The 26,322-nt window shown below is 38.6% G+C and overlaps 1 protein-coding gene and 1 pseudogene across 3 annotated transcripts in view; one reads left to right on the forward strand and one right to left on the reverse strand.

The window, feature by feature from the left end:
• The window catches only part of SPAG6 (sperm associated antigen 6), a 54,755-nt gene extending 37,520 nt beyond the window's left edge, over positions 1 to 17,235 (reverse strand). For 2 of the 3 annotated variants that reach the window (XM_016124661.2, XM_016124652.2), the window contains exons 1-3: positions 17,112 to 17,235; positions 16,930 to 17,025; positions 518 to 684 (exon numbers count right to left, since the gene is read on the reverse strand). In XM_016124661.2, the coding sequence (XP_015980147.1) occupies positions 518 to 684; positions 16,930 to 17,025; positions 17,112 to 17,136 (288 nt within the window). In that variant the 5' untranslated portion in view covers positions 17,137 to 17,235. Of the gene's footprint in view, positions 1 to 517; positions 685 to 3,892; positions 4,633 to 16,929; positions 17,026 to 17,111 lie in introns of those variants that run through there. The other variant, XM_036228141.1, reaches the window with a different exon arrangement.
• Positions 10,619 to 10,737, forward strand: LOC118608765 (annotated as a pseudogene).
• Positions 17,236 to 26,322: the final 9,087 nt, after the last annotated feature.

Genomic DNA, 26,322 nt, shown 5'->3' on the forward strand with positions numbered 1-26,322 from the left:
GGGCACGCTCAGATGGCCTTTACGGTGGCTAACACGCTTGCACACTGGGTCAAAACGCTTCCTCAAGCCTTCCGTTACACTCATTCTCCTTCCTTTTGGAGAATTCCCCTTGCTTTAGAGCTGTTTCTTACAGTTGCCATTAACCAGGTTTCACCTGTATATAAAGATTGCTGAAAACAACTTTTTGTTTGCCTAGGGCTTCATATACCTTTCTAAGACTGATCTTGTAATGAATACGCCCAAAACACAGAAATACTGCTCTAGGTATAATTCCATTAACATTTTTAAATCTGTTTTCTCCTTATAGTAACAATAATGGAGGGGGGGGAGGAAACTACATACCAGCCCCAGAGTAGAATACCCTAAAGATATTATATGCAGTTCAAAGAATTCAATATGTAGTAACATCTTAATAATTCTAATGCCTACAAGCTTGCAACTGTATCCAAACTATTAAATTTTTAAAAATCCCAAACAAAACGAAAAACATACAACTTATATATTTTTTAAATCTTACATTCTGTTCTGCTAGTGAATAAACAAGCTGTGGCAGAATGTCACCCTTCACAACCGCTTCTGCTAGGTCATCGTTGTAATTAGCCAGTCTCCCAAGAGCCAAAGCAGCAGTCTGTTGAATTGTTGGGACCACATCCAGAAGAAGAGGTCTCAGCAAAGACATTACACCTGAGTTAAATTATGAAAGACAGCAATCAGCAAAATTTAAATTAAAAAGTGAACATACAATTTGGCATATATATAGATAAGAAAATTAAGGGGAAAAATCAGCAAAAAAAAAAAATTATCCATCGAAAACAAATGGGATATTTAAAAGCATACAACTGACCAAGATTCAGAACAACACAAACATGAAAATAAGAAAGGCTCTGGGGTCAAGGAAAAGTTTAGATCCCTGATTTGGCAAACACTAGCTGAGGGACTAACTGGGCTGTCCTGAGGAACGCAGACAAGGGTCACGAAGTGCATGGCTAATGCCCAGGATGCGGAAGGGTGGCGGGGGTGGCGAGGATAGGGTTCCCCATCAGCTTTTGCAAATCCTGTCTTGCAGGGCTCAGTTCATGTCCTTTTCTCTCAATGAAGTCTTCTGTTTGGTCTTTTCTCTGATCCCAAGTGAACTCAGAATTTATTACAGAAATTTTATCAGGATCTGTCTCATTGCCGAGGGAGCCAAGAAGAGCATCTGTCTAGGACCTCACATTCATGAAGGGCCGCAAATCAGATTTCTGACATCATCACCAAATAAATAAATTCTTTGAGATAAGGAAGTAAATCGTATTACTAGCTCTCATAATATTCACTCTAGGTTTGACTACATAGCAGGTATATCATTACCACAATAAAAATAATAAAAGTAGCTTATATTTACGGAGCACATAGACATACATTGTTTTAAGGACTTATTTTTCATAATTCACTGAGGTCTCATTACAAATCTATGAAGTAGGCCCTATTATTATGTCTCTTTTATAAATGAGGAAATGGAGGTTGAAAAAGTTTAAGGAAACAACACGCAACTAATAAATGATGGAGCAAGGTTAGAGATTCTGACATTATTGATAATTGCTAAATAAATAATACGTGTTAAAAATCGAGGTGAGAAAAGGGAGACAAATAATAATTGCATTTTGGTCGTTTTATTGGATAATTACAACCCTTTATCTTAACTTTGCCTTACTATAAGATAGTCCATTGCTATCTGTGCTTTAATGATGCTCTTTTTAGCCTAAGGTTGATGGTGGCATCACAAGAAAGATGATGGCATGGCTCGAACTGGAACGAAGTGCCCGCGACTTCCTAAACTTTACATGATTTACTTGTAAAGCTTATTCAACTTGATGTTATTACGTATTTTCCATAAAAACATAACCCGGTGGTCTATAAAAACAAGCGTTACCAGTATTCTTTTATAATATTATATCCAGAAGCATTAAATAGAATAAATGGAAAACATTTGTAATAACACTTAGGATTAGACAAAAATAAGAAAATAGTACTACCAAATAAACATAAACAGAGAATAATGATCTTTATCACAGATACATCTAATAATGTGGCTTTTTATAATTTAAAATTTCATTTAGTGATTATTTTTATGTCTAAGTTGGCTTGGTTGGATCATCTTATATGAGGCCGCATTGGCAAATTTGAACCCTCGTCAGGCCAGTTGACTTTGCAGCCATGAAGCACTCCTCCTCATGCCCATGCCAAAGCTCCTGTTAGAGAAATCAACAAGTCTACACTCATAAGTGCTGCTTTTATTATTATACTGTGTATAGAGATTATTTCTGAAGTGCTTCACAACAAAATGTTTAAAGCACAGAATAAGGTTAATATAGGTTCTTTCTGGAAAGTTGAATTTAAAACAATTTGCCAATCTCGACTTGATTTTTTTTTTTTTTAGTTTTTTAATTGTGGTAAATACACATAACATGTTAACCGTTTTTGGTGTGCAATTCTGAGGTATTAAGTTCATTTATAGTGTTGTATAATCATCGCCACTATCCAGGAATGGTTAAACGGCTCAAAAGGCTGCACCACTTTACATTCCCACCAGCACAGATCAAGGGCTCAAATTTCTCCACATCCTTACCAACACTTATTTTCCTCTTTCTTTTTCTTTTTCTTTTTTTTTTTATAATAGCCATCCTAATAGCTGTGAAGTGGTTTCTCATTGTGGTTTTGATTTTCATTTCCCTAGCACTAATGATGGTGAATGTCTTTTTATGTGCTTATTGGCTATTTGTATATCTTCTTTATTAAAATGTCTTTTTTTTGGCCAATTTTTAAGTTGAGTTGTTATTTGTTGTTATTGTTGAATATAACTTGACACATGTGATAATAGGCACTCTTTTACTAAAATAAGTCAATACCTCAAAAAAAGAAAAATTATATTTGTTAACATATTTAAAATTTTATAATAAATATATTAATGAGCCCAAGGCCAAAAACATAAAGTATAAGAAAAGGAATAGTTTTAAAAGAATCACAGTTGTTTCATGTTGTTTTTTCTTAATGATTCCATTATTTTCTTTTTTTCTCACTGAAAAATTTATGTGAAGGAAGTGGCTTATTGCTTTTTGAAGTATAATTGGTAAATCAATCCATATTGGGGTATTTAACCTAGATATTTTGAATTAAAATCTCAAGAACTTTGAACTTTTATGTTAAGAATTTGAAGAGTGGATTCATCTGTCTAGGTCTATAATATTTCATTATAAGTGTTTATTGTGGCATTTATGTAATATACCAAAAGTCTCTCAATTTTGGAAAATTTTAGTTTGCGATTTTAGCAGTAAAATGTTTTACCCCCCAAAAGATATTTTGCTTATCCATATACCAAGAGGAATTTTCTGCTTTATGTATATTTTCCTCCATTTTGCTACTGCATCTGGCCCAGGAAAAATAATGTAAATAGAATGACACACATTTTTTTCCTTCTATTTTCTTCTATATCCAAGGTAGGTGTCTCCACACTCTTCTCTATTATACTTTTCCTATATTCCTTAGTTCAGACAGTAGCATGAAGAGGATTTAGAAAAAAATTAAACCTCTGAACCTATAAAAGTAAAACCTAAAGCCTCCATTTAAAATGTCTTTGTTTGAATAAGATCATTCTTATTAAAAGAAAATATTGCCCCAAATTTCTAGTCCTTGAATTACCTCTTGGTACTGCATAATCATTAGTCCCCAAGGACACGTTTTCATCTCTTACACAGATTAAGCATGGAGACTTTGTTATTCTAATTACAGGTTTGTCCTAAAAATATAGATAATGCAAGAAGAACTGAGAGAGGGAGAGACAGAGACAGAGACAGAGACAGAGACAGAGACAGAGAGAGGAAGTATATATAACATAAAAAAAACTTCCCCTTACCTGCCCATCCATTATGAATCCATAATGATTGATCCTTGGTGAGCGAATGCATGAAAATTTAGAGTCCATAAATTACAGCAGTCTGAACGGTTGCTACAATATCTGATACACAAGATCTCTAGGAGCAGCTAACGCCTTCACTGAGATCCCCACTGGAGGAGACAATACGTACTATCTAATGATGTGAAACTATTTCTGAAATTTAACTTATAAAATGAATCTTTACGATGTTCCTTCTCCCTCGACTTTATGACTTTGAGTTCCTTTTCTGTTTCTCTTATTCCAGTGCCGTACTGGAGACACTGCTGCTAATAACTACACTGCAATCCGGTTACGCCAGAGATAACCTCACTTATCCTGTCCATGATCATTCATTCAAAAAACAGATCAAGGTTTACAAATGGCAAGGAGTAAGACTCCTCATGAATAAGCTCCTCCTCTCAAGAAACTAATGATCTAGTGGGGGAGGTTATACAATAGCCTGCAAATAATCACAACTCTTTCTTTAATTCCTTTTAATGCAACATAGGCCTAATTACATTGATTTTGCATGGCAACTCCACATATAAATAAATCAGGAAGAAAATGTCAAACATTTCCAAAGACAAAAATATTACCCATTCATTCTCATACTCTATGTATATAATTTATATACATATTATCTCAATCTTCTGTTTATAAAGATATTCAACATCTCAATTTTGTTTCTTTAAAACAAGAATCTGCACACAGTGGCCAGGACATGGAAACAACTGAAGTGTCCTAAAATAGATGATTTGCTAAAGAAGCTGTGGTACATATATACAATGGAATATTACTCAGCCTTAAGAAGAGATGAAATACTGCCATTTGCAACAACATGGATGGAACTCGAGATAATCAAGCTAAGTGAAATAAGCCAGACAGAAAAAGTTGAAAATCACATGATATCACTTATATGCGGGATATAAACCTAAAAGCAACAAAGAAACAGGACAAACAGAGACTCATGGACATGGACTATAGACTAGTGGTTACCAGAGGGGAGGGAGTGTAAACATCACTCACTGTCATTTCCAGAAATTTTCATCATCACTAACAGATACCCTGTCCGAATCAAACAGTAACTTCCCATTTTCCCCTACCCCCAGCCCTTGCTAACCTCTATTCTACCTTCTGTCTCTCTGAATTTTTCTACTGTAGATATCTCATATAAATGAAATGATATAACATTTGTCCTTTTTCGTCTGGCTTATTTCACTCAGCACATTTTCAAGGTTCATCTATTGTAGCATGTATCAGAATTTCATTCCTTTTTAAGATTAATAATATTTCATTGTATGTATACAACACATTTTGTTTGTTCATCTGTTAATTTCACTTTTTTGATCGTAGTAAATAATGCTGTTGTGAACATTAGTGTACAAGTATCCATTTGAGTCCACGCTTTCCATCCTTTCAGTTGAATTGCTGGATCAAGTGGTAATTCTATGTGTGACTTTTTGAGGAACCACCGAACTTGTTTTCCACAGTGGCTGCACCATTTTACAGTCTCATCAGCAACGCACAAGGGTTCCAATTTACCCACATTCTCACCAACATTTACTTTTTGTTGTTTTTTATAATAGCCATTCTAATAGGCGTGGAGGTGCTATCTCATTATAGTTTGATTTGCATTTCTGTAATAATGTGATATTGAGCATCTTTTCAAGTGTTTATTGTCCACTTGTATAACTTCTTTTAAGAAAGGTCTATTCTAATTCTTCGGCCATTTTTTAATCAGGTTGTTTGTCTGTTGTTGAATTTCAGGGTTTTCTATCTGTTCTGGATATTAATCTCTTTTCAGAGATGCTTTGCAAATATATTCTCCCATTATGTGAGCTGTCTTTTTACTCTCTTGATAGTGTCCTTTGATGCCCTTTGTTGTGTTTTTAGATTTAAAATGAAGTGATTTCCACTATATATATTTTTAACTTTCCAATTTTATTCAAAATTATCATAAACTTATAAAATATGTTAAAGATTTATTATTGTAAATTTTGCAAAGCTTTAAAAATTTAAATTCCAACAATATGTTTCATTTTTATCTAAACTGATTTCTATATGACCATTTACTATGAAATTGCCATTGTAGTTTATTCAAGTTTTGGAAGAAGTGATTTACACATACAATTAACCAATACACAGCAAAGAATTCACCTTTGACTGTCAGCATTTCCATCTGACTCAGGCATTCTGTTTGGGGTCCAATGAGACTATAAAAGAAACTTCATGCTGTAGAAATAGAAGGAATCACTTGCCCTGCTCGTTACATTCCTGCCTATGTTGAAAGACAAGAGACTGAGGTACGTATCTGTAGGGAGACTGACTGGATTCAAATCTGGATTCTGCCACTTCCTGGCTGTGGGACTCAGTGAGGTTACTTAACATCTCTGTGTCTTAGTTTCCTCACATGTAAAATTGCGGCAAATTCTAGGACTATCTCATAAAACTGTTATGAGAATTACAATAAATTAAAATTTCTAAAATGCTAAGAAGATGCATTGGAACAGAATAAACACCAGCAAGTGCTTGGTAAATAAAAGTGCCAACTAATCAATTCTCTATGCTGACTATATTTTTTATTAACTTTTATTATTAGCATATATGACTAATTAATTAATCAGTACTTCCACTCTGATGAAGAAATATTTAAGGTCCTGTGGCCCCATAGACTGAGTCTTTTCTACCATTTAGAATTACTATAGAATGAATAATTCGCTCATCATTCATTCAAGAAATAGCTCTTAAAAATACACAAGGTGTTCAAAACACAGTTGTCCTTGACCTCAAGGAATTTATAAAGGGGTTGTGAGAGACAAATAAACGCAACACACTATGATGTGTGCAACTAAAGGAGAAGTGGAGTGTGCTCTGTATCTAACCCAGACTTTGAAGGATACAGGAAAAGCGACCCGTCTAAGTTGAGATCAGAAGGTTTTGGGGGCGGATTGCCTGCTGAAAAATTGGAGGGAGTCTCCAGAGAGGGGAAGGATTAGCGAGTCTTCCGACCAGAAGGAACTATATAAATGAAGCTCATAACAAAAACTAGTTTCATATGTTGACAAAACTGAAAACGCAATATGACTACTGCATAACAGGGGAGAGAGAAGGCTGGGGAAAGAAGGCTAAGAGATTGACAGAGGCAAATGTCCTCAAGGATCCAACAAATTATTTTAAGTATTTTGAATCGCATCTGAACATTAATGTCTGTGCAGTGACAGAATCAAGTTTTCACTTTGTAAAGAAGGATCACTGTGATCACACTGGGAAGAAAGGAAGGATGGAGAGATACAAGATGGGAGGCAGGAAGACCACTTAGGAAGCTATTGTAGGAACCTACACTAGACATGAAGAAAGCCTGGCAAAGGGGAAAGAGAAAAATAAAGGGTCTAAGGAGATATTTAGGAAACAAACTGATTGATATGAAAAAGATGGAGGAATCAGTGATACGACCAGGTTTCTGGCTTAAACAAGGGATGCATGATTACTGCATACAGTTGAAGAAGCCACGATAAATTCATGGGACATAAAACGGGAAGGGTGACATGGCAAAAGTTAAAACTGCAGGTTAGTTGGGGACAGACCAAATCTGGCTATAGGTCAAATTAAGATTTTGTTATTCTAAATGACATGGGAAGCCATGGGGAGCTTCATTGTTTATACCACTTACTCTCAGGGAAGTAAATAAAAATGAACACTTCCAAGGTCAGGCCATGGATAGCTAGGTAGGCTGTGGACTGTACGAATCCAGGGGCTACCACGCCTATAGATCACGACATAAATGGCATTCCTGAAGTTATGCAGAGCACAGCAGCCATCCTTGACATAGCATGTTATGTGGTTCTCTACTTTGTCACTTTGTTTTATGTGAATAAATGTCTTATCTCCTCAGTAAAATAACAAACATCTCTAGAGCAGAGCTTATATTTTATATTCTTTTTCTATTTCTCATATTACCTAGCACAGTTCTGAATTCACAGCTAACTCTTTTTGAAAAACTTGTGGTCTTGGCTATAGAAAACACCATTCACTTCGATTTTACTATTCTAAGCATTACCTATTCTATCACAGAATAACTCCAATGACACTTATCAACTTTAATAGATATTTTTTCATTTTATAATAAGATATTACATTTACCTATTACTGAAGTAAGATTCATGCTACTAATGAATTTTACATGTTCTCATATTCCTTCACTGGTTATTTTTTACTTGAAAACATGTAAGTGTTCCTCCCTTGCATTTTTCTTTATTTGCTTTTTTTATTTTTTTAGATTAAGGATTTTCAGGCCTTGATTTGGTTTCTTTCAGCCTCTGTAATTATATACCCCTGGCCACTATTCCTGGATTTGCTTAAGAAATCAGATTTTGGTTTCACATATCTATTTATTTTGTTTTCTGCAAAATACTTGTTCACTATCACAACTATCAAGTCAGTTATGATTTTAGATGTTACGTCCTCCACAACACATGAAGAGTCTTATAGTTTATTTAAAGTGTCAGAATGAATCACAAAACATATGTATAGTCTTTTTACATAGAATTCCATTGTAATGGTAAATAATTCAAGAAATGCTTATGATCAAGAATAATCTACTTTCTCCTTTTAAATTTATTCTCATTAACTATCATAGCTTATGAACTTCGTTTGCTGATTTACTGTTAACTCAGTTGTTTATGAGTGAAGGGCTACCATACCTGATACATCGTTTTTTAAACAGAAGGGGTGACAGGAAGAGGGGTTCACTGAGCAACTAGCCACTCTTGTGAGAGGGCAGGGCAGTGCAGTACGTATTTATTTACTTATTTAACATACACTTACATAGCATTCACCACCTACCAATGAAAACCGGCCAATTGCCAGATTTTGAGTGCACACTGAAGGGTATAACATGCTGAATTCGCATTATTCTACCATTGACATTGCTGTAGCTGTCTCCCATGATTACTGTGTTAAACCCAAATTCCATTCATTCTTCCAGTGCAACTGTGTGACTCTGCACTAGGTCAGAGCCATCACCATCTATGTGTGAGATCTGAACTGAGAATGTAGAGCATGCAAGTTATGGCAAATTCAATTTATGTTATACTTTAGTTGAAATAATTGGAACTTACATGTTTATAATTACATAAAGAAATATAAAATGGGCTTTTGGTATAGTTTTCATATGAACATGTTAAATTCCACATATCCAAACCTGTATTAACAGTTACACGTGTCTCCTGAGCCCAGAGCCCTATATAGCCAAACTGCTTACCATGGTCACTGGCATATAGCTACCCCAGACATGCTACAAACTCAACACTGTTAGAGAGTAAAATCGCCATTTCCCTCTGCTTTTTGTATCCTCTTTCTCCATTAATGAATGGTGCTCCTGCACCTAAGCAACCCGAAGCCTGGAAGTCATTCTGAATTCATCTCTCTCCTCACCTGACCTTGCCCCTGCCTGCTTCTACTAAGCATAAGTCCTGCAGACCTCTTATCCAGTGTGACTGCTATTGTAAAAATAGATACTTGATCTTCCTGATTCTGTTTTAATTGCCTTCAAACAATTCTCCATACTACTATGAAAATCATTTTCCTAAAACACAAAATGGGTTCCATCATTCCTCTAGTTAAAACTCTTCAATGGCTTTCTATCAATTTCAGGATAAATCCAAACTTCAGATGAGGTCCTTCATAATTAATCCTGTTTTCCTCTCTAGCCACTGATTTTCCTCTCCCTTGCCATATTGGCCTTAAGAAGCTCCAGCTACCCCTGAACATTTGCCTTTTCTGTCAAGTACACTCCACATTTTCTCTGTCCCTTTATGTTTAACGTTACCTCTACCAGAAGGCAGTTTTCCCCTCCCCTTTCTTCATTTGCCAACTCCTCGGAACTCCTCCTAGAAGTCTCCCATGAACAGCACCCCTCACGCCCAAAGCTTGAGTGAGGTACCCTTCATTTGTGCTCCACACGTCTATCTTTATACATTTATTAAACAGTATTTTATTTCATGTCTCTCCATTAGCAAATAAGCTCCTTAAGGACACAGTGTATGTTTCCTATTTTTGTATGAGTAGTATCTAAGTATTTATCTGGCACTTGGACGCTCAAATGTTAATTGAATTACGAATGAACAAACTGAAACTGAATGTATAGAGAACAAATAGGACAGTTCTAAAAGAATTGTCTACTCCAAGAGGTTTTGTGAGTAATATCAGAAGAGCAAAATTTTGGAAGGTGGTCAGTTCAAAACTATATCTTCAGATAAAATTAATTTTTATTTCGTTTATGCTCCACCTACTCTAATTTTTTTAGATGGCTTACTCTAAAAGATATGGATACAAATGTAATTATTAAAAGCCATGTAGTAGGGAGGAAGATGAGCAATTTTATTAGAAATACAGGTTACAGAACATTGCTGCAATTGATTTCTCAACATAGCACTGCGCTTCCTGGCAGCAAAAGTGCAAAGGGAACACTCTGTGAAATAAATGAAAGTAGGAATAATTTTTTTCTGAAATTTCATACCTAGGACTAGCCTGACATACAATAGTTAATAAAGGTTGGTTAAATAAGTGTACCTTTATATAAAAACATTTAAAAATGTTTTGTTCAAAATGAACTATATTTTCAATGACAGAATTAAAGACAGTATGGGGAAATTGTCTGTTTTTAAAATAATCCCTCAATTTAAAAATTAAAAAGAGGGCATATTAGTCTACGGCCATGCTACCCTGAACAAGCCCAATCCCGTCTGATCTCGGAAGCTAAGCAGGGTCGGGCCTGGTTAGCACTTGGATGGGAGACCACCTAGGAAGACCAGGTGCTGTAGGCGTAAAAAATAAAAATAAAATAAAAATAAAAATAAATAAAAAATAAGCAATCGTAAGATGACAAGATCCTTGCACTCTGTAAGGCCAAAACAAAGGTTGCCTCCCCTAAAAAAAGGGGGGGGGGGCATATTATTAGACTAATTCTAAAAAGACATTTCCATGGAAAACTAATATAATCTAGCCAAGTGTAGAATTTAATAGTGATTGTAACTTGACACAGAGATAGAATATGTAGAAAAGTGGATAGAGATCATTTTTTTTGGAGACAAATACATACATACACACAAGCACAAATATCACTTGTTTTCACCTAGACTTTTAACAGAATGTGAATAAATAAATATTTTCAGTTGAGCTACCCTTCTGATAGAAAGCACATGGCAAAACCAAAATACTTCACTTTGAAAATCAGGGATGTCTGACTTGTGTTCAAGGCAAGGCCATAAATGTTCTAGGTGTTGCCCCAGATTTCTCCTAGGGCCAGCACACCTTCTCAATAAAAATCCCAAAGTTCTGCCCCCAATTAACTAGGATAAAAGTTCTTCAGATAAAATATGATTAAATGAAAAACAAAGGGAGAAGTTAAGTGTATACTCACGCCAATCAACCAAAAAATATCAAGTGCCTCCTCCTTTACTGTGCTCTACCTCCTGTGCTCTCAAAAAGCCCAGGAGAGCAGGAAGCGGATCACAGGGCAGCCAACCACACAGAACTCTGACAAAGTCCCGTCAGCACATCCCCTGATCTAGGTAGGGTCTCCCCCAAAAATTCTCTGAAATCCTATCTTGGGTGTCAACTCACAGGGGATTACATACATACTTTTCCCTTGGTGCTTTTAATGAGCTTCTGGTTTGATAAGGCTTTTCCTTAAAAGCCAGAGGAAGCCAAATGGTCCTTTAGAGCAGTGGTCCCAACCTTTCTGGCACTAGCGACTGGTGCTCCTATGAAAATCTGTTGCCTGATGGATGACCTAGGTGGAGCCGAAGCGGCGATGCTAGCGCTGGGGAATGGCTGCAAATACAGATGAAGCTTCACTTGCTGGCCGCTCACCTCCTGTTGTGTGACCTGGTGCCTAACAGGCCATGGACCAGTATAGGACCATAGCCCGGGGGTTGGGGACCCTTGCTTTAGAGCTCTGAGGCTAGTTTAAACTCTAAATGCAATTCCCACTCTCTTGAACCTCCACATATTTATCAAAGTTAGTCCTCTGCATCTGGCCTCCACTCAAGCTCTCATAATGGTCCTCAAGGAGACCTCGAAAGCCAATTATGCATAATTACTAGACAGCCACTGGTACCCAAAAGCCTGAACTAGAAAACTTGTTTTAATAATTAACATAGAGGTTTATTAGGAACTCCTAGAACCATTTAGAAATCGTTTACTAATACCCACAAGCAGAAAAAGCACAGGGTCAGGCAGCAATTAAGAAACAACAGATCCTGGTCCCACTTTGGACAACCAACTCATTCTGTGAGCAGTTATCCAACTTTTTGGCTTAAGTATCCACACTGAAGAAGATACCTACTCTATTTTTTAAGAGATGTGAAAACACTTAGCGAAATAATTACTCTTTCTTTCCCTTAAACACGTCGAACATCAGTTTATACTAAGCATTACACAAGGCATGGAATCTACAGTTAGTGGAGAAAACAGAAACTAAATCATTAAAATTATGATGAGTATGAAAGAGAACTATTAGGAGAAAGGAAAACATAAATCAGGAGACTTACTATGAGTGCTCAAGAAAGGTTTCTCTGAGGAACAAACATCTAAACAGAACCATAAAGAATGAGGCAAAGAAGTATAGGAAAAAGTTCTAGTCAGAGGAGCAAAGGTCATGAAAAAACATTCAAATGTAAAGTGGAATTAGGAAATATTTAACTTTTCAAAAACAATATGTAACATCTAAATTTAACTCAAATGATTTGCTATTTCTAAGCCCTGCTTAAATAGGTTCATCTATACCTGGATTTTTTTAATTATCCAGTTTTTCCTAAAAAACAGTGAGATCCTAGCCTTATTTATGTACCATTGCTTAGATAAAGAAACAGATAACTGTCCATGTAGGAACAATGGTTTGGAACACAGATTAAAATTCTGAATAATCTTGGTTTTAGGACATTTTATTAGGTGCTACAAGTTCAAAAGTTTTATAGTTCCCTAGAATATTTTCCACTTCAGCATATGTTTAAAAAAAAAAAACCCTCTATCTCTATCTTTAAATAAAATAAAATAAAATAAGTGCTTTAAGTTAATTATCACATTTATAAGTAGAAGACTCCTTTTTGTTGACAAAATGCATCAATTTAAATAGCATGATTGGTTAAGTTTTTTCAAATTGTTTTACAAATTATCTTGATCCTATGGAACAATAGTTTTGTAGGAGAATCCTGATACTCTTCCCGACCAAGATATGTTTTTAATGCATTACAAATGCTTACCACAGGCTTTTCCTTCTTATAGTAAATTGAGGTACTAGATCATTAATTTGAAGGTTTCTACCCTGCCCCAGACACGTGTAATTTCAAATCACTTAATGTCATCATATATTACTATTTTCTTGAATTCTCAACCCATTAGATTGACTCAACTTGTAAATTAGCTTCATACAAATGGGTATGAAACTTCTCTATTCCTACTCTTCTAAAAATATGCTTATCTAACTGATTTGTCATGTTTACTGTTTTACTTTAGGTTATATGTAATATATTACAAAGTATTATGTTAAACTTTACCTCTATTTTTCTTATAAAAATGGTTGCTTCAGAAGAAGTTTAGCTAAGCAATTTCAAAATAATTTTCTTGGAGCTTTTATTAGCTTATTTCAAAAGACCTACTAAAACCTAAGAGTGGCTTGGTATTCCAATATGCCATAAAACATGTTTCTTTTATTTTTATAACTAAACCACCACCTTTAATTGTTGAAATTCTACAATTGGTAGAAGTAGCAATGTATTATCTCTGCTATTATAGTCATGTGTTACTGATTATCCAAAAAGGGGAAGTATCAAAATGCATTTTCAAATCTCTGCAAGACAAACATTATAGGGTTGGAGGGTGCATAAAGAGACTTTATAACAAACTTTTTAATGTTTGCATATATGCTCTTTTGATTTAGAAGAATAAAATCTCAATGAGAAAAAAGCAACTCTAGGTTATAGAAACATTAGACACAGTTCTTTCTAGTAACAATTTTGATTAGAAATTAATCTTATTTTTATCTAAATACTCTGAAGAAGGTATCCTGCAACACTTTGTCTTAGTAATTACTTTGATCATATTTAATATGGCAAATTAATTAGCATATCAAAAAACAATGAACAGAGCAGAGATTTAAAATGAAATAAAACTCCATTGATTATTTCCACCTTTAAGATTCCTTTCCCAGTAAATGAATTCAAAAAGTCTTAACAAGTAAACTACTGATTTATCATAATGCTTGTATGGAAATGTTTTTCACATTATCTTGGATACATGACACATATTTATTTAGTTTATTAGAAAAGTGAGACAACAAAACAAAACCTCCCCAGATATCCAGAGATTATGTCAAAGTCAGGAATAAAATGTCCTGGTGTCTTATGCTACCAAAATAAAGTCACTTAACTGAAAAGAAAAGAAAAAAAAGCTTGATCAGAATATATAATTGATGCACACATATTGTGGCTCATTCAAAAGCATTTTTAAATCCATGGTGATTTTTCAAGAAAAGAATAAATTATTTGCATGGTTAATCGACTGTTATGAAAAGTTTTCCTAATAAAGCTTACAGATTACTTTTAATTAAAAGAATAAATAGGATATTCATTATCTGTGTCTATTTAAAATAACTAAGGGAGTCCTTACATTGAATCTAGATAACATGATATTAAAATAAATTTCTCAGGAAGAGAAAAATCTTAGTGTTCTATCAAGATATTAGTGAAGTGCAGATAGCTTGAAAACATTTATATTCTTTTTGTATTCCATTCCTTCATACACCAGACCATAAGCAGAAATAGATGGCTATTTAAAATGTCATATCTAAGTCACTTATACTTTGGTGATCACTTAGCCTAACAGTTTGGATTGATTACATTCCATAATATATTCTACACTGTACAGTGATGGAAAGAGATAACCTGCCACTATTATACCAAAACATGATATTCTGTTACCTGCATTTCCATATTTCAGTATCAATTCTATAATATAATGTCAATCATTTTCCCTTTGGATATTAGCTGTGTAATATCCAAAAATTAAATATCTGTAAATAGTGAGTATCCATCCACAAAGGTCATTAACTAAGACTAAGAGAAAAAAAAAACTAAAAAAATTAGTGCATTTTTAAAATGTAGTATGCTCTAATAAGCTTTAATTAGCCAGTATCTGTGAAACACTGTGTCCAGCAATGTTCCAGGTACTTTAAGGAGTATACATGCATGCATACAAACACACACACATACAGAAGAAAATTAATCCACATGAAACAATTGCAGAACAAATGATCAATTTTGAAATGACACAATTTTTGAAATGGAGAACAGATTAGTGGTTGCCCAGGGTTAGGAACAAGAGGGAGGTGGATGTGGTTCTAAAAGGGCAACACCAGGCATCCTGGTGGTGGTGACAGAATTCTGTATCTTGACTATGGTGGTGATGCACACACACAGGATAAAATAATATAGCACACACGCACACACACACACACACACACACACAAGTACAAAACTGGGGAAACTTGAAAAAAATCAATGGATTTGTATCAATGTCATTATCTTGATTGTGATACCACACCAGGGTTTTGAGGTACACAGATTTTATATTATTTCATACAACTACATGTGAATCTACAATTACCTTAAAAAAAAAAGCATTTTTAAAAATGATTATAAAATACACTTTCTCTATTCTAAATACATCTCCTGACCCAAATAAAGCTAAAGGAGAAATAAACACCAAAATCCCCTCCAGTGACCCACTCCCCCCAAAAATACCATCTCAGTGCAGTAGAAATTCCCCCTCAAAAAAACATATTATTATTATGTCTAAATATTCTCTTGCTGTCGATATGTTCTATGTTCTTAATTTTCTTTTAATTTCACATTAAATTAAATAAGTTTTAAAGATCATATTCTATAATTGAAGATTTCTCGTGACACAGTAGTGATAAAACGTTTCCTTACTTTGAGTTTAGATGATGGTGGAATTATCTGTAATGACAGAAGGAGGCGGAGGGAGGGAGGAAGCGAGAGGGAGCAGAGAGAGATGGAGAGAAGGGACCACCATTACCTCTTCTTTTGATGTTAACAACCTAGAAGCAAATCTCTCTCTCTCTCTCTCTCTCTCTCTCTCTCTCTCTCTCTCTCTCTCTCTCTCTCTCTCTCACACACACACACACACACACACACACACACACTCTCTCTCTCACACACACACACACACACACTCTTCCTCTCTCTATAAAATCTGCATGAGTTTGGACCGAGGGGTAAAATAAGAACATCGTAAGGATTTATCAAAGCTTTGTCTTTACCTACTTTGAATCTCTTGGAAAATCTTTAAGCGTATCATTGTTCCTTCACTAATACAAGATGAGAAATAATGTGTCAACTGCTCTGGAATTCCTTTGGCGTGAAGAAGTAGAAGGTGATCAAAGGCAGGGTGACATGAAACGGCGCACGGATAAAATGGGTCTGATTAGGGTAGATGCCCATTCACTTAAAATGACTTCCAGGCAATTCATTTGGCTTTGACTTTCAACTGACACTTTTCTGGTTGCGATAAAGATGGACGTAGGGACGTCGGGCCCCTCGTACACCCATCTGGAAGCTTCACCTTCTTGGCCTCCCCCTCGAAGGCTGCGAAGGAGGTTGAAGGTTTCTACAGCCTACGCGATGGTTTGGAGAAACTTAGGAACGCCGTCCTCCAGTCCCCATCCTCCTCCTCCCCAAAAGCTCAGCCCACAGCGGAGCGAGGCCGGCGGGGAGGGGGTGGGGGTGGGGGAGAAGGTGGCAGGGGACGTAAGGGGAGGGTTGAGGCGGGGGATCCGGCACTCGGGGCTGGGAGAGGACCGGGGACACTGGGAGACGAGGGGCGGGGGATCCAGGTGAGGGATGAGGCAGGGCCGAGGACCCAGGGCGACCAGGGGCTCCAGGAGCAGGTGGAGGCCAGGGCCCTTGGTGACACAGTGCCGGGGGTGCTGGGCTCACCCGCATTCTGCAGAGTCTCGATGTTTTGGGGTCTGGTTGCCAGCTCTGCCACCATCTGCACGAACTGGGTCCGGGCTTTCTGGTACTGCTCGAACACTGCGGGGAGAGACCCGGTGGAGCGGGCCGCCCCTTTGTCCCCGGCTCCCGCCGCCCGCCGTCGGGGCGCCCGCCCGGGGTCCTACCTTGCAGCACCTGCCTCTGGCTCATGACGATTGCAGCTCTGCGCCCGCCACAAGCTCGGGGGTGACGTGGCTCATCCGCAGACGGGACGACCGCAGCGGCCACTCCGGCCTCCGACGGGAGCCGTTCGTCTCTGTGTACCCGCGTCTCTGGGGCAACTGACCGGAACCGGAACGCGGCCGTCTCGTGGCAACGACCAGTCCCGGTGTGACGTCACGGCTCCGGGGCCCCGCGCCCCTCAAGGACAACCAGCCTCGGGGGAACTCCGCCTGCAGGGGGGCCCGGGACGTGCCAAACGCGCCCCGCCGCAGCGGGAGCCTGGCGCCGTCGAGTGTCAGCACCGTGCTTGGTACAGGCGACCGCCGGGAGGACAGATTCTTTACAAAACGACCCCAGACCTGTGTAATTGCCGGACTGCGCGCCACTCATCTCGGCTGGGGAGCCCCATGCGTTGGGAGAACCTAGTGAAAATGCGGGGAGACAAGGAAACTGGGCAATGGAGTCGTCTTGGTATCGACGGTCAAAAGAAATCGCACACGTGACATTGTGTAATCTGATAAATACATTATAGTCCATGTGACTTGAAAGTCCATCGTTTCCCCCTTTACTCCAGCTTTTAAATGCCTAGCATTAAGGGGTTCAGGATTCCTAGAGGGTCAGGACAACGATGTCCATACAGGTTAATTATACTGGACTGAAAGCATTTAATAAGCACTCCTAGAGAGTCAACGAGAAAAGCAGACGAGGAAACAATATGATATATGTCCTGTCTTCTACGACTTTCTCCTACCACTACTAGCTTTGCTGTTTCCTCACTTCTATGTGATTTATAAACATTTGACTTTGTCCTTTAAATTTAGGCTTCATTTTGTTGCTGGATAACATTTTCAAAAGAAAGGGAGAGTCTTTACCTGGAAAGTCTTAATTCAAATAATCTAAACCAGACTCCCCTAACTTATAAACCTTTAACTCTTTACCCAGTCTCTTTCAACAGAAGTCAAATGCTCAGTCTGTCACTGGCTTCTAGCTTCTCTGAAAACGATATACCAAATGCTTCAATGACAGGTGTTAACTTTAAATGTTTCTCCATCAGAAACTACAATTTCACCAGGTGTCATGTGAGTAGTTAGACACAGCTGCTGAGTAGTGCCAAGACAGGAAATGTCTTGATATCTCTTCAGTAGAAGGGGGTGTGCAAACATATTTGGGGCGAGGTCTATGAAATAATCTTGGATATCTCACTCTGACTGGAGCTTTCTGATGAAGTCCTGATATTTTATGGAGCCCCAAATCATTTGGGAATGGACCCGCAATCGGAGAGACCCAGGGCAGGTGCCCACCGGTCTTTTGCTTTGCATTTCAGAGCCAGCGACATACACAGTCTTTTTACCTAGCGCTCAGGTATTAGTTTCACAATGATCTTTACATTTCCCTAAGGAAAAAATTCTTTCATAATTAAAGCTTTTGTGTGTCCACATTTCAAGAAGTGGGGGGAAAACAGATTGAGCAAATAATTAGAATTGCAAATAAACCCTCATTGTAATTTTGTTTTCAGTTCCTTTTTGCATTATGAAAAAAAAATCCCCTTAAACTAAAAGGTTCCGAAATTGGTTTCAGTCCTTGAACAATTCAAACTCCCAAGCTACTACAGCTGCCATTTTTAGTAATTGTTCTACTACATATTTTCTACTTTAAAAGTGTTGAGCTGAGCTCAATGGTGAAAAAAGGTCTAAATCTATAAATATAACTCTATTTATGGAATGCTACAAAGTTTGAAAACTTAAGTTCGAATGGCATCTAAATTATTTTTAACTATAGATTCTGAGAGTCTGTCATTAACAATGTGAGTTAAATTGTATTGTTCCTGATAATACACATATAAGATTCCCACTTTATAACTGGAATTAGTCTTATCAAAGAAGCTAGATCCTTGCTCTTCATTCTAGCTTTCTTTTTTAAGTCTTAAAAATTAAATGGATAAATGTAACACAATGATCATAACATACATATAAATGAATCGTTAGTTAGTGAAATATAAAATATGGCAACAGGTTACTTTTAATGACAAGAAAGTCAATCTATATTTTCTAATCCACTTTTCAACTCCCTAACTTTAAAATACCATTGTTTTTACAAAGTTAATTGTATGCCCCACGATCACAAACATACTTCTAACAGTTAAGCAGTGAGAACAATAACAAAAAAAAACTACTCAAAGGGATATTTCAGGGTTTTTTTTTTCAGTTTTTTTAAGTGCTATTTAAGATTAAAGTTCTTAAAGCACCAGCTGACTTTAAATACAGACGTACAATGTACTTAACACATTAAACTATACATTTGATTGAGAATGAAACATGTTATCTGAACAATTTACAAAAATGTTTCCATGAAAGATTTGTTTGGAAGACTTTGGCTCTTTTGTAGAAAGCTAATCTTATGTAACTTCCAAATCATCTTGTATTCAATTCTTCTATTTATGAAAATGAGACAAAAAAATGACAGTATAAAGACAGTTTTTAAATCCTGTTCTGTTTCTCTTTAAAAATCTGCTTTAGGAATTCAGAAAATCCCATTATCATGGGAATATACTCTACACATGCCTAAAAGAAATTTTAATTTTAACATATATGTAATTTTTATTCAGCTCAGCTGAATTTTAAAATTAAAGCTTAATATGTACCAATTAGATATTAACATCCACATTTAAAAAACTGCTGTTGAGTGAATCAAGGTGAAATGTACATATATATTCCTTCATCAAGCCAGACACATATTAAATATCAATATGTGCTAGACACTTTGCTGATAACAGAATGTGCTTGTCTTCTAGGACGAGAAATCTAGCAGGAAATAGGCATGTAAACAAAGTATTAATTCATTCAACAAGCATATACTGCAGTCTTCCCTGTTTTAAGGGCTGTAATTGCTCTAAGCTCAGTAATTACTCTGGGAGCAAGGACAAGGGACTTGAGGTAACCTATGTAGAGGTGAGACTACCTAAAACATCACTTAAATGTAAAAGACTTCTTGTTTTTAAGAAAAATTAGCTGAGTTTATCTGTGTATGAAATCTCCTTCCCTTCTCTCCTAAAGAATTAAAACATAGTATTTAAATAAGCATTCATTTGGTGATTGCATGTAGTTGTTCGAGTTATGAGAACATAATAATCATTTTGTGTTCAATAATCAACAGCAAATCTAAAATTACTGAAATAACTCCATATTTACATACTTCAATTAAAAATAAAGGCATTACATGCCCATAACCAAGTTAGTGGACTCAAAATATTATGAGGAAAGGACATGACATCTTAAATGTTTTATAGCCCCTTTTTAAGGAAAACGTCAGGATTTTACTTCTACGTCTGAGATGACCATCCAACTGTGCCATCAAGTTTGTCAGCAGGGCAGAAGACACTTGTACATTTCTGTCCAGGAGGAGATTAACATTCCTATGCTTTTGTGTTGAGTTTGTGTCTTACTTCCAATTCTTTGCTTTTCAACCCTTTTAAGTCAACTCGTACATTTTAAACTTTAATGTTTATGTGTTTCTTTTAGTGTCGAGGCCAAGAAAATGTTAGCATGACAATGATTTAGCTGTCCCCAAAGTTCTGAAGGTAACACCTGTACATGGCTTCCTTTTCCACTAATTCAGAGGATGCAGAGATTGAACTCATCTTTCCCACTCCAAAAATAAACCGTCATTAAGGGGATTCCACACACGAATAATTTCACCTCCAAAGGCACCATAGAGCACAAAGTGATTGACACTAAAAATTGATGCTTCTGAAGCAGAAGTCTGAAATACAGCGTAACATTTTCTAAGACAATGGGACATGCATAAAAAAATTATTGCTGCTTGGGATGTGTGGGTGTGTCCGCCTTACGTGATTATCTTCTTTCTGAAGACTTCTGTGGATGTTTCTTAAAAATTGTACCCAAACCCCGCATCACCAGATAGAAACCTCTAAGCCCTTTGCCATAGAAGTTGGTCACCCCCTCCCTCTCAATACCGCCCAGACCTACTACCCCTTTAAAATCTTGGCGTTGTTGGACTTGCCTCGGAGAAGGTAGGTACTATTGCTTTCCCTCTTTTTTATCTGTAGACACAAGGGACAAAGATGGGAGGTGCCACAGAGGAAACTCTCGACCCCTGGAACCCACCAAGCCCGCATCTGGGCCACCACTGGGGAGGACGAGGCCCGTGCAGGCGCGGGTCCTGCCAGCCCGGAGAGAAAGATCCCTGGCTGATGACTCAAATCTGGGGACGGGAGGGTCTCCGCACACCCGGGGCGCGGGGGTCTCGGCTCGACGGCGCTGGCCCTGGCAGACAACGGCGTTCAGTGTGCACGGAGGTGCTGGGGCCCCAGCTGAAGGGAAGGATGTAGTCCTCCCCGACGTCTACTGCTTTTCTTTTAGGCCGAAGGTTCCAGAACACCAGGGAGCACCTACGCGCTCTCCACGCACTTTCTAACGGGGGAGGAGCGCGGGGAATCGGTTGGGACTGGGGTCAGGCGGCCGTTCGGGTTAGACCCCCACGAGGCCCCCGCCCCGAGTCGCCGGGCCAGGCCGGAGCGGGGGCGCGGGGGAGCCCCGGGCGCAGGGCCGGGCCGGAGGAGCGAGCGGGGGCGCGCGGCCGGGCGCGAGTGCGGAAGCGCGGCGCAGGCTCGGTCTGGCGGCCTCGCTCCCGCGGGGCCTCCGGGGGCGGGGCGGGCGCGGGCCCCGAGGTGCGGCCGGCCTGCGGGGACGTCCCTCCCTCTACCCCGCTGCCTCGCAGGCTCCCGGGCCGCCGGCCTGGGGACCGGGAGGGAAGGGGCCGCGGGTGCCCAGAGCCGGCGTGTGCTGGGGGCGTGGGGGGAGCGAGATAAAGGCCTCTGTCCTTTCGCTTTGCCTCTGCGGCCAGGCCTCCGGCGGGCTCCGCACCCTGCGCGGGCTCCGGCGGGGAGGTCCCGGCCGGAGCCGCCCCGCTGCGTGGCTGACCCGCGGGTCCGGGAGCGAGGCGGCCGACGCGGAGGGCCGAGCCTGGAGCGGGCGGAGACCGGAACCCGGGAGCCGAGGCCCCGAAGCGCTGGCGCAGCCAGAAAAGCTCGCCACGGCCGCTCCGGTCGGCCCTGCTTCCCCGGACTTTCTCCTCCAGGGACTTAGAAAAAGAGCCCCTTTGTGGGGTCGGGGGGTGGGGAAGAGGGGTCTTTAGACCCTCCTTCCCCGGAGTGGGGTGTAGGAACCCTGCACCACCTTACATTAGCCAGCTCCTAGACCCCGCCGCGCAGGCCAGATCCTAGAGGCTGGGTGAGGAGCCAAAAGCTTATTTAGAAAAAAAAAAAAGAAAGAAAAAGCAGCTGCATCTCAATGCGCATGTGCGAGCCTCTTTTCTTTTTTTGACGTCATTTCGCTTTATTAAGTCCCAAAGCCAAACTTCTTGCTCACTGATTACTCTGAGGAATAATTGGCTATATGCATTGACTCCTGGAAAATATTGCAGAAGTACAGAGAAGGTCTTCAAGGTTTTTGCTTCACAAAAATAGCGTAGGCTATTTATCCACTCCTCACATCCCCACACAGATTTTCAGAGCGGAGACGGAGCTCCGCTAACGTGTAGTCTAGATTGACAGACGCGGTAGCACAGCATCTCATTCTTTAAGAGGAGATACTTGCACTACAGTCTGCAACTTCTGTCATCTTGTTTTTGATATTTCAGAGGAAACGTCCGAATACTGCCAAAGCTGGATTGCTTTAATTTACCTCCCTCTCCTATGTTACTCTATATTTACTTTTTAAAGTGAAGAATAAAGTTTCTCATGTGAGAAACATAAAAGATTAACGACTACCTGTAAGAAGAAAATAGTAATACCTTTTCCATTAGTAAGACAGGAAATGAATTGTAAAGAAATTATTTTTCTAGGCGGGCTTTTTTCCTGTTAAAATAATACATAATTGCTTATCATTTTAATTATAAGTCAAGGATAAAGGTCTTGGAAGTTTACAAATACACTTGAAAGTATACAACTAATGCCAGTACGTTTATGAAAAAATCCCAAAGAAAAACAAATTTGCAAACTCTTTGTTTAAAGAGTGCCTTGCAACACTAAGTACACCAAATGGGGACAGTAAAGATAGAGACTCCTCGTAGCACAGTCGGATAGAAGAACAATGATTTTTTTTAATGTGATGCTTAAGCATAGTGCTTTAAATGTAAGGCAAATGTTTATAAGAGTGACACAAGTAACTGGTATCCATTATCTTTCTGGGAAAGGATATCCCCAGAACCCATTGCAGACCATAATCACATAATAGACTTGTGTTGCACTAGAGTCTCTTTTTAAGTTTAGAGAATCTATATTAGTTGTGTACATTAAAGTTAATGAAAATGCATTTTGAGTTTATTTTAAAGGTTGCTTATATTATTCTATTGTAAACTTACTTTATTGTAATGAATTTCCTTAAAAGAGTTCTCCAAAGTGACAAGAATTTTAATAGATGAATAACTTGAGTAGAATGATCATTTGATAAAAGTGAGTAGGTTCTATTGAATCTCATAACCTCTTTCTCCTTAGAAAATGATAGGATAGTTTGAAGAGAACCCAAGTGAAAATATTTTAAGAAAATTGTCATGAGGCAATATTTAGAAAGAAACAGCTGGTAAACACATTTTCCCAAGCTTACTCTGAGTTCTTCAGTTACACTAGAAAACAAACTAATGAACCATGTTCAAAGCAAAGACATTCTCCTGACATACTTACTGATAACATTAATTTTCTGACTCATGAACAGCTAGATGCTTTCTAAACATTATCATCCCAGTACAATTTATACTGAAGTATTTTGGAAGTGTGTTTATTGAACTTAGTTTTGTTCTGGAGGTTGGAAAGGAGTCAAAAATTGTGTGGTAAGATTCTATGGAAATGTAACCAATTCCAATAAAAAGTCCTCTGTACGGAAGTACATTATGGAAATGACGTGGTTGTCAGACCTAATTGCTTGGCTTTTGAGTCCTCATAGAAGAAATTCTACAGCCTTAGGGGTGTAGACTCAAAAGCAGCAGCATTTCTAGTTTCAGTTTAAATAAAACAATGAAATCCATCATTGTTCAAGTCAATAGCGATAATTCACATGAATATGAATGCACTTTGATCTTATCCTTCAATTCATTGAAAGAAACAGTCGTAATGAAAAAGGGAGATAATCTCTTTAACTTGGTCTAAAGCAAATTGTTGAAGCTTTTCTTTCCTGAAAGACCATAGAAAGGAATTTTTCACTAAAGCCTTGCTTTCCTATTTTTAAGGTGGTGGTGGTGGGGTGTTTAGGGAAGCTACAGGTCATTATGTTGCCTCCAGGCACCAAGTAGTGCTAACTTTCTACTTTGAAGTAAACTGTCTTATTTAGTGAACTTGACGTTTTGTGAAGTTTAAAGGTGAACCCCTTTTATAACATCATAAGAGTCATTTTAGGAAGCATGTTGATTTGAGTTTACCATCAGATATGATTAAGACATATTAACTACTTTTAGTATGTTTTAAAGTTGATTTCAATTAAGTAGATTTCAAGATGTATTCTTAGTAGATTTACAATATCCAATACTAGCCCCTTAAGTGCTTCTGTTGAACTGAAAAGATAGTTAATGCCATGTCTGTGCTCTATGAAAGTATGAAAGTCACTCGAAAATCTCATCTTACTTTTGGCTATTGAACCAATTTTCAGACTCTTTTGGTGGAAAAATAGCAAAGTTACAAGTTCTTAGATATAATTTATCATTCTTAGATTTCTGGAAACATCTGTCAGATATTTTTAGTACAATCAATCACATTTCAAATATAATTAGGTTAAAAAAATGCATGAGTGAATCCTGATTAATGCCACTAGTCTGGAAAATGGTTAGCTTTCCATTAAGTTCATTAATGATACCCAAGCTTTATAGTAGTTATTAGTAAGTTTTTTTTTTCTAATAAGGGTTGTTGAAATTCTGGAATCCTCTGGAAATTCAACAAATATTTGTTGAGTTATGTTAAAAGGAGCTTTAAACTTAAAAATTTCAGCACATCTGTGATTTACATGAAATTTCAATCTATGAGGAACACTAAACTAACTTAAAACTATTTAAAGCTGGGACAATTATTAAGAGTGAAGACATTTGGCAGTGCACATATTTCTCCAGTTATCCTACTCACTAAATAAAAGACTTTGCTTGGTACTTTGAAGATTCAGCTTCAATAAAAACCTGTTTAAGACACTAACAAGAGTTCTGTTTAAGAAATTAAATCAGTGTCCTAGAACCACATAATGGGAAAGGCAAAATCATTCGTAAGGGTTAATGTTAATCATTTTCTTTATGTATCAGACCACTGAGTCCACAATGCCAAGGAGTGATGTGGTTCATCAAATAAAATGAAGTTGGGGGCGGGGGTCGGAGGGGAGGGAGTGCTCCATCCACTTCTGTATAACAAGAACAAGTATCTGGATGTAATGTTTAAGCTGACACAAATGATTACATTATAAATTGTGTGCAAAATATTCGTGGTAGCCATAGAAGAGGGAAGAAAGCAGTGTTTGCCTCTGGCTCCGACCAGGGGAAAGACCATTATCAACAGCAGACACAACCGTAAGCTCTTCTTTGTGTCGATGTTACTGGGAAGGGAGTGGGCATCTGCTCTTGACTTCTTCACCACCATCTTTATGTTTGAAGTCCAGAAAAGCTTTCTAATGGACTGGGCATTGACAAAGAATTTCGGCTCAAGGTGGAGACGAGGGCACCTGGGACTGGGACTCAGCAAAGCGCCCCTCACTCCCGGGCTCAGGTGCCTGATCAGCGCGGCGCGCGCTGCAGTGTGTGCGCTCCCAGTTCCCCTATTGTCTGCTGTGGGGGCAGGGCCAAGCCGGGGAGCTGGCTTTTGTGCGGAGCTGAGGGTCCTGGAAGATGAGGACCCTCAGCGGGGGCGAGAGATGTCAGCGAGGGCCACCCCCCAGAGTTGCAAACGCTCGACCCCGAGGTGTAAGAGGAGGCAGCGGTACCAGCGGCGGCGGCGGCAGCCCTGGCTGCAAATCGCCGTCGTGTGGTTGCTACTGGCAACCGAGCCTCTGCCGAGCGCGCAGCCCCGCAGCCCCTGGAAGGAAGGTGGAGAGGGGAAGCGGCTGCGGCGCCGGGGCCGCGCCGGCTCGGCCGCCCGCAGGGCTCTCGCTCCCGCTCGCGCTCTATGGTCCCTTCGGACCTTGACCACAG

This window comes from Rousettus aegyptiacus, unplaced genomic scaffold (genome assembly GCF_014176215.1).
Source record: "Rousettus aegyptiacus isolate mRouAeg1 unplaced genomic scaffold, mRouAeg1.p scaffold_m13_p_10, whole genome shotgun sequence".
NCBI lineage: Eukaryota > Metazoa > Chordata > Mammalia > Chiroptera > Pteropodidae > Rousettus > Rousettus aegyptiacus.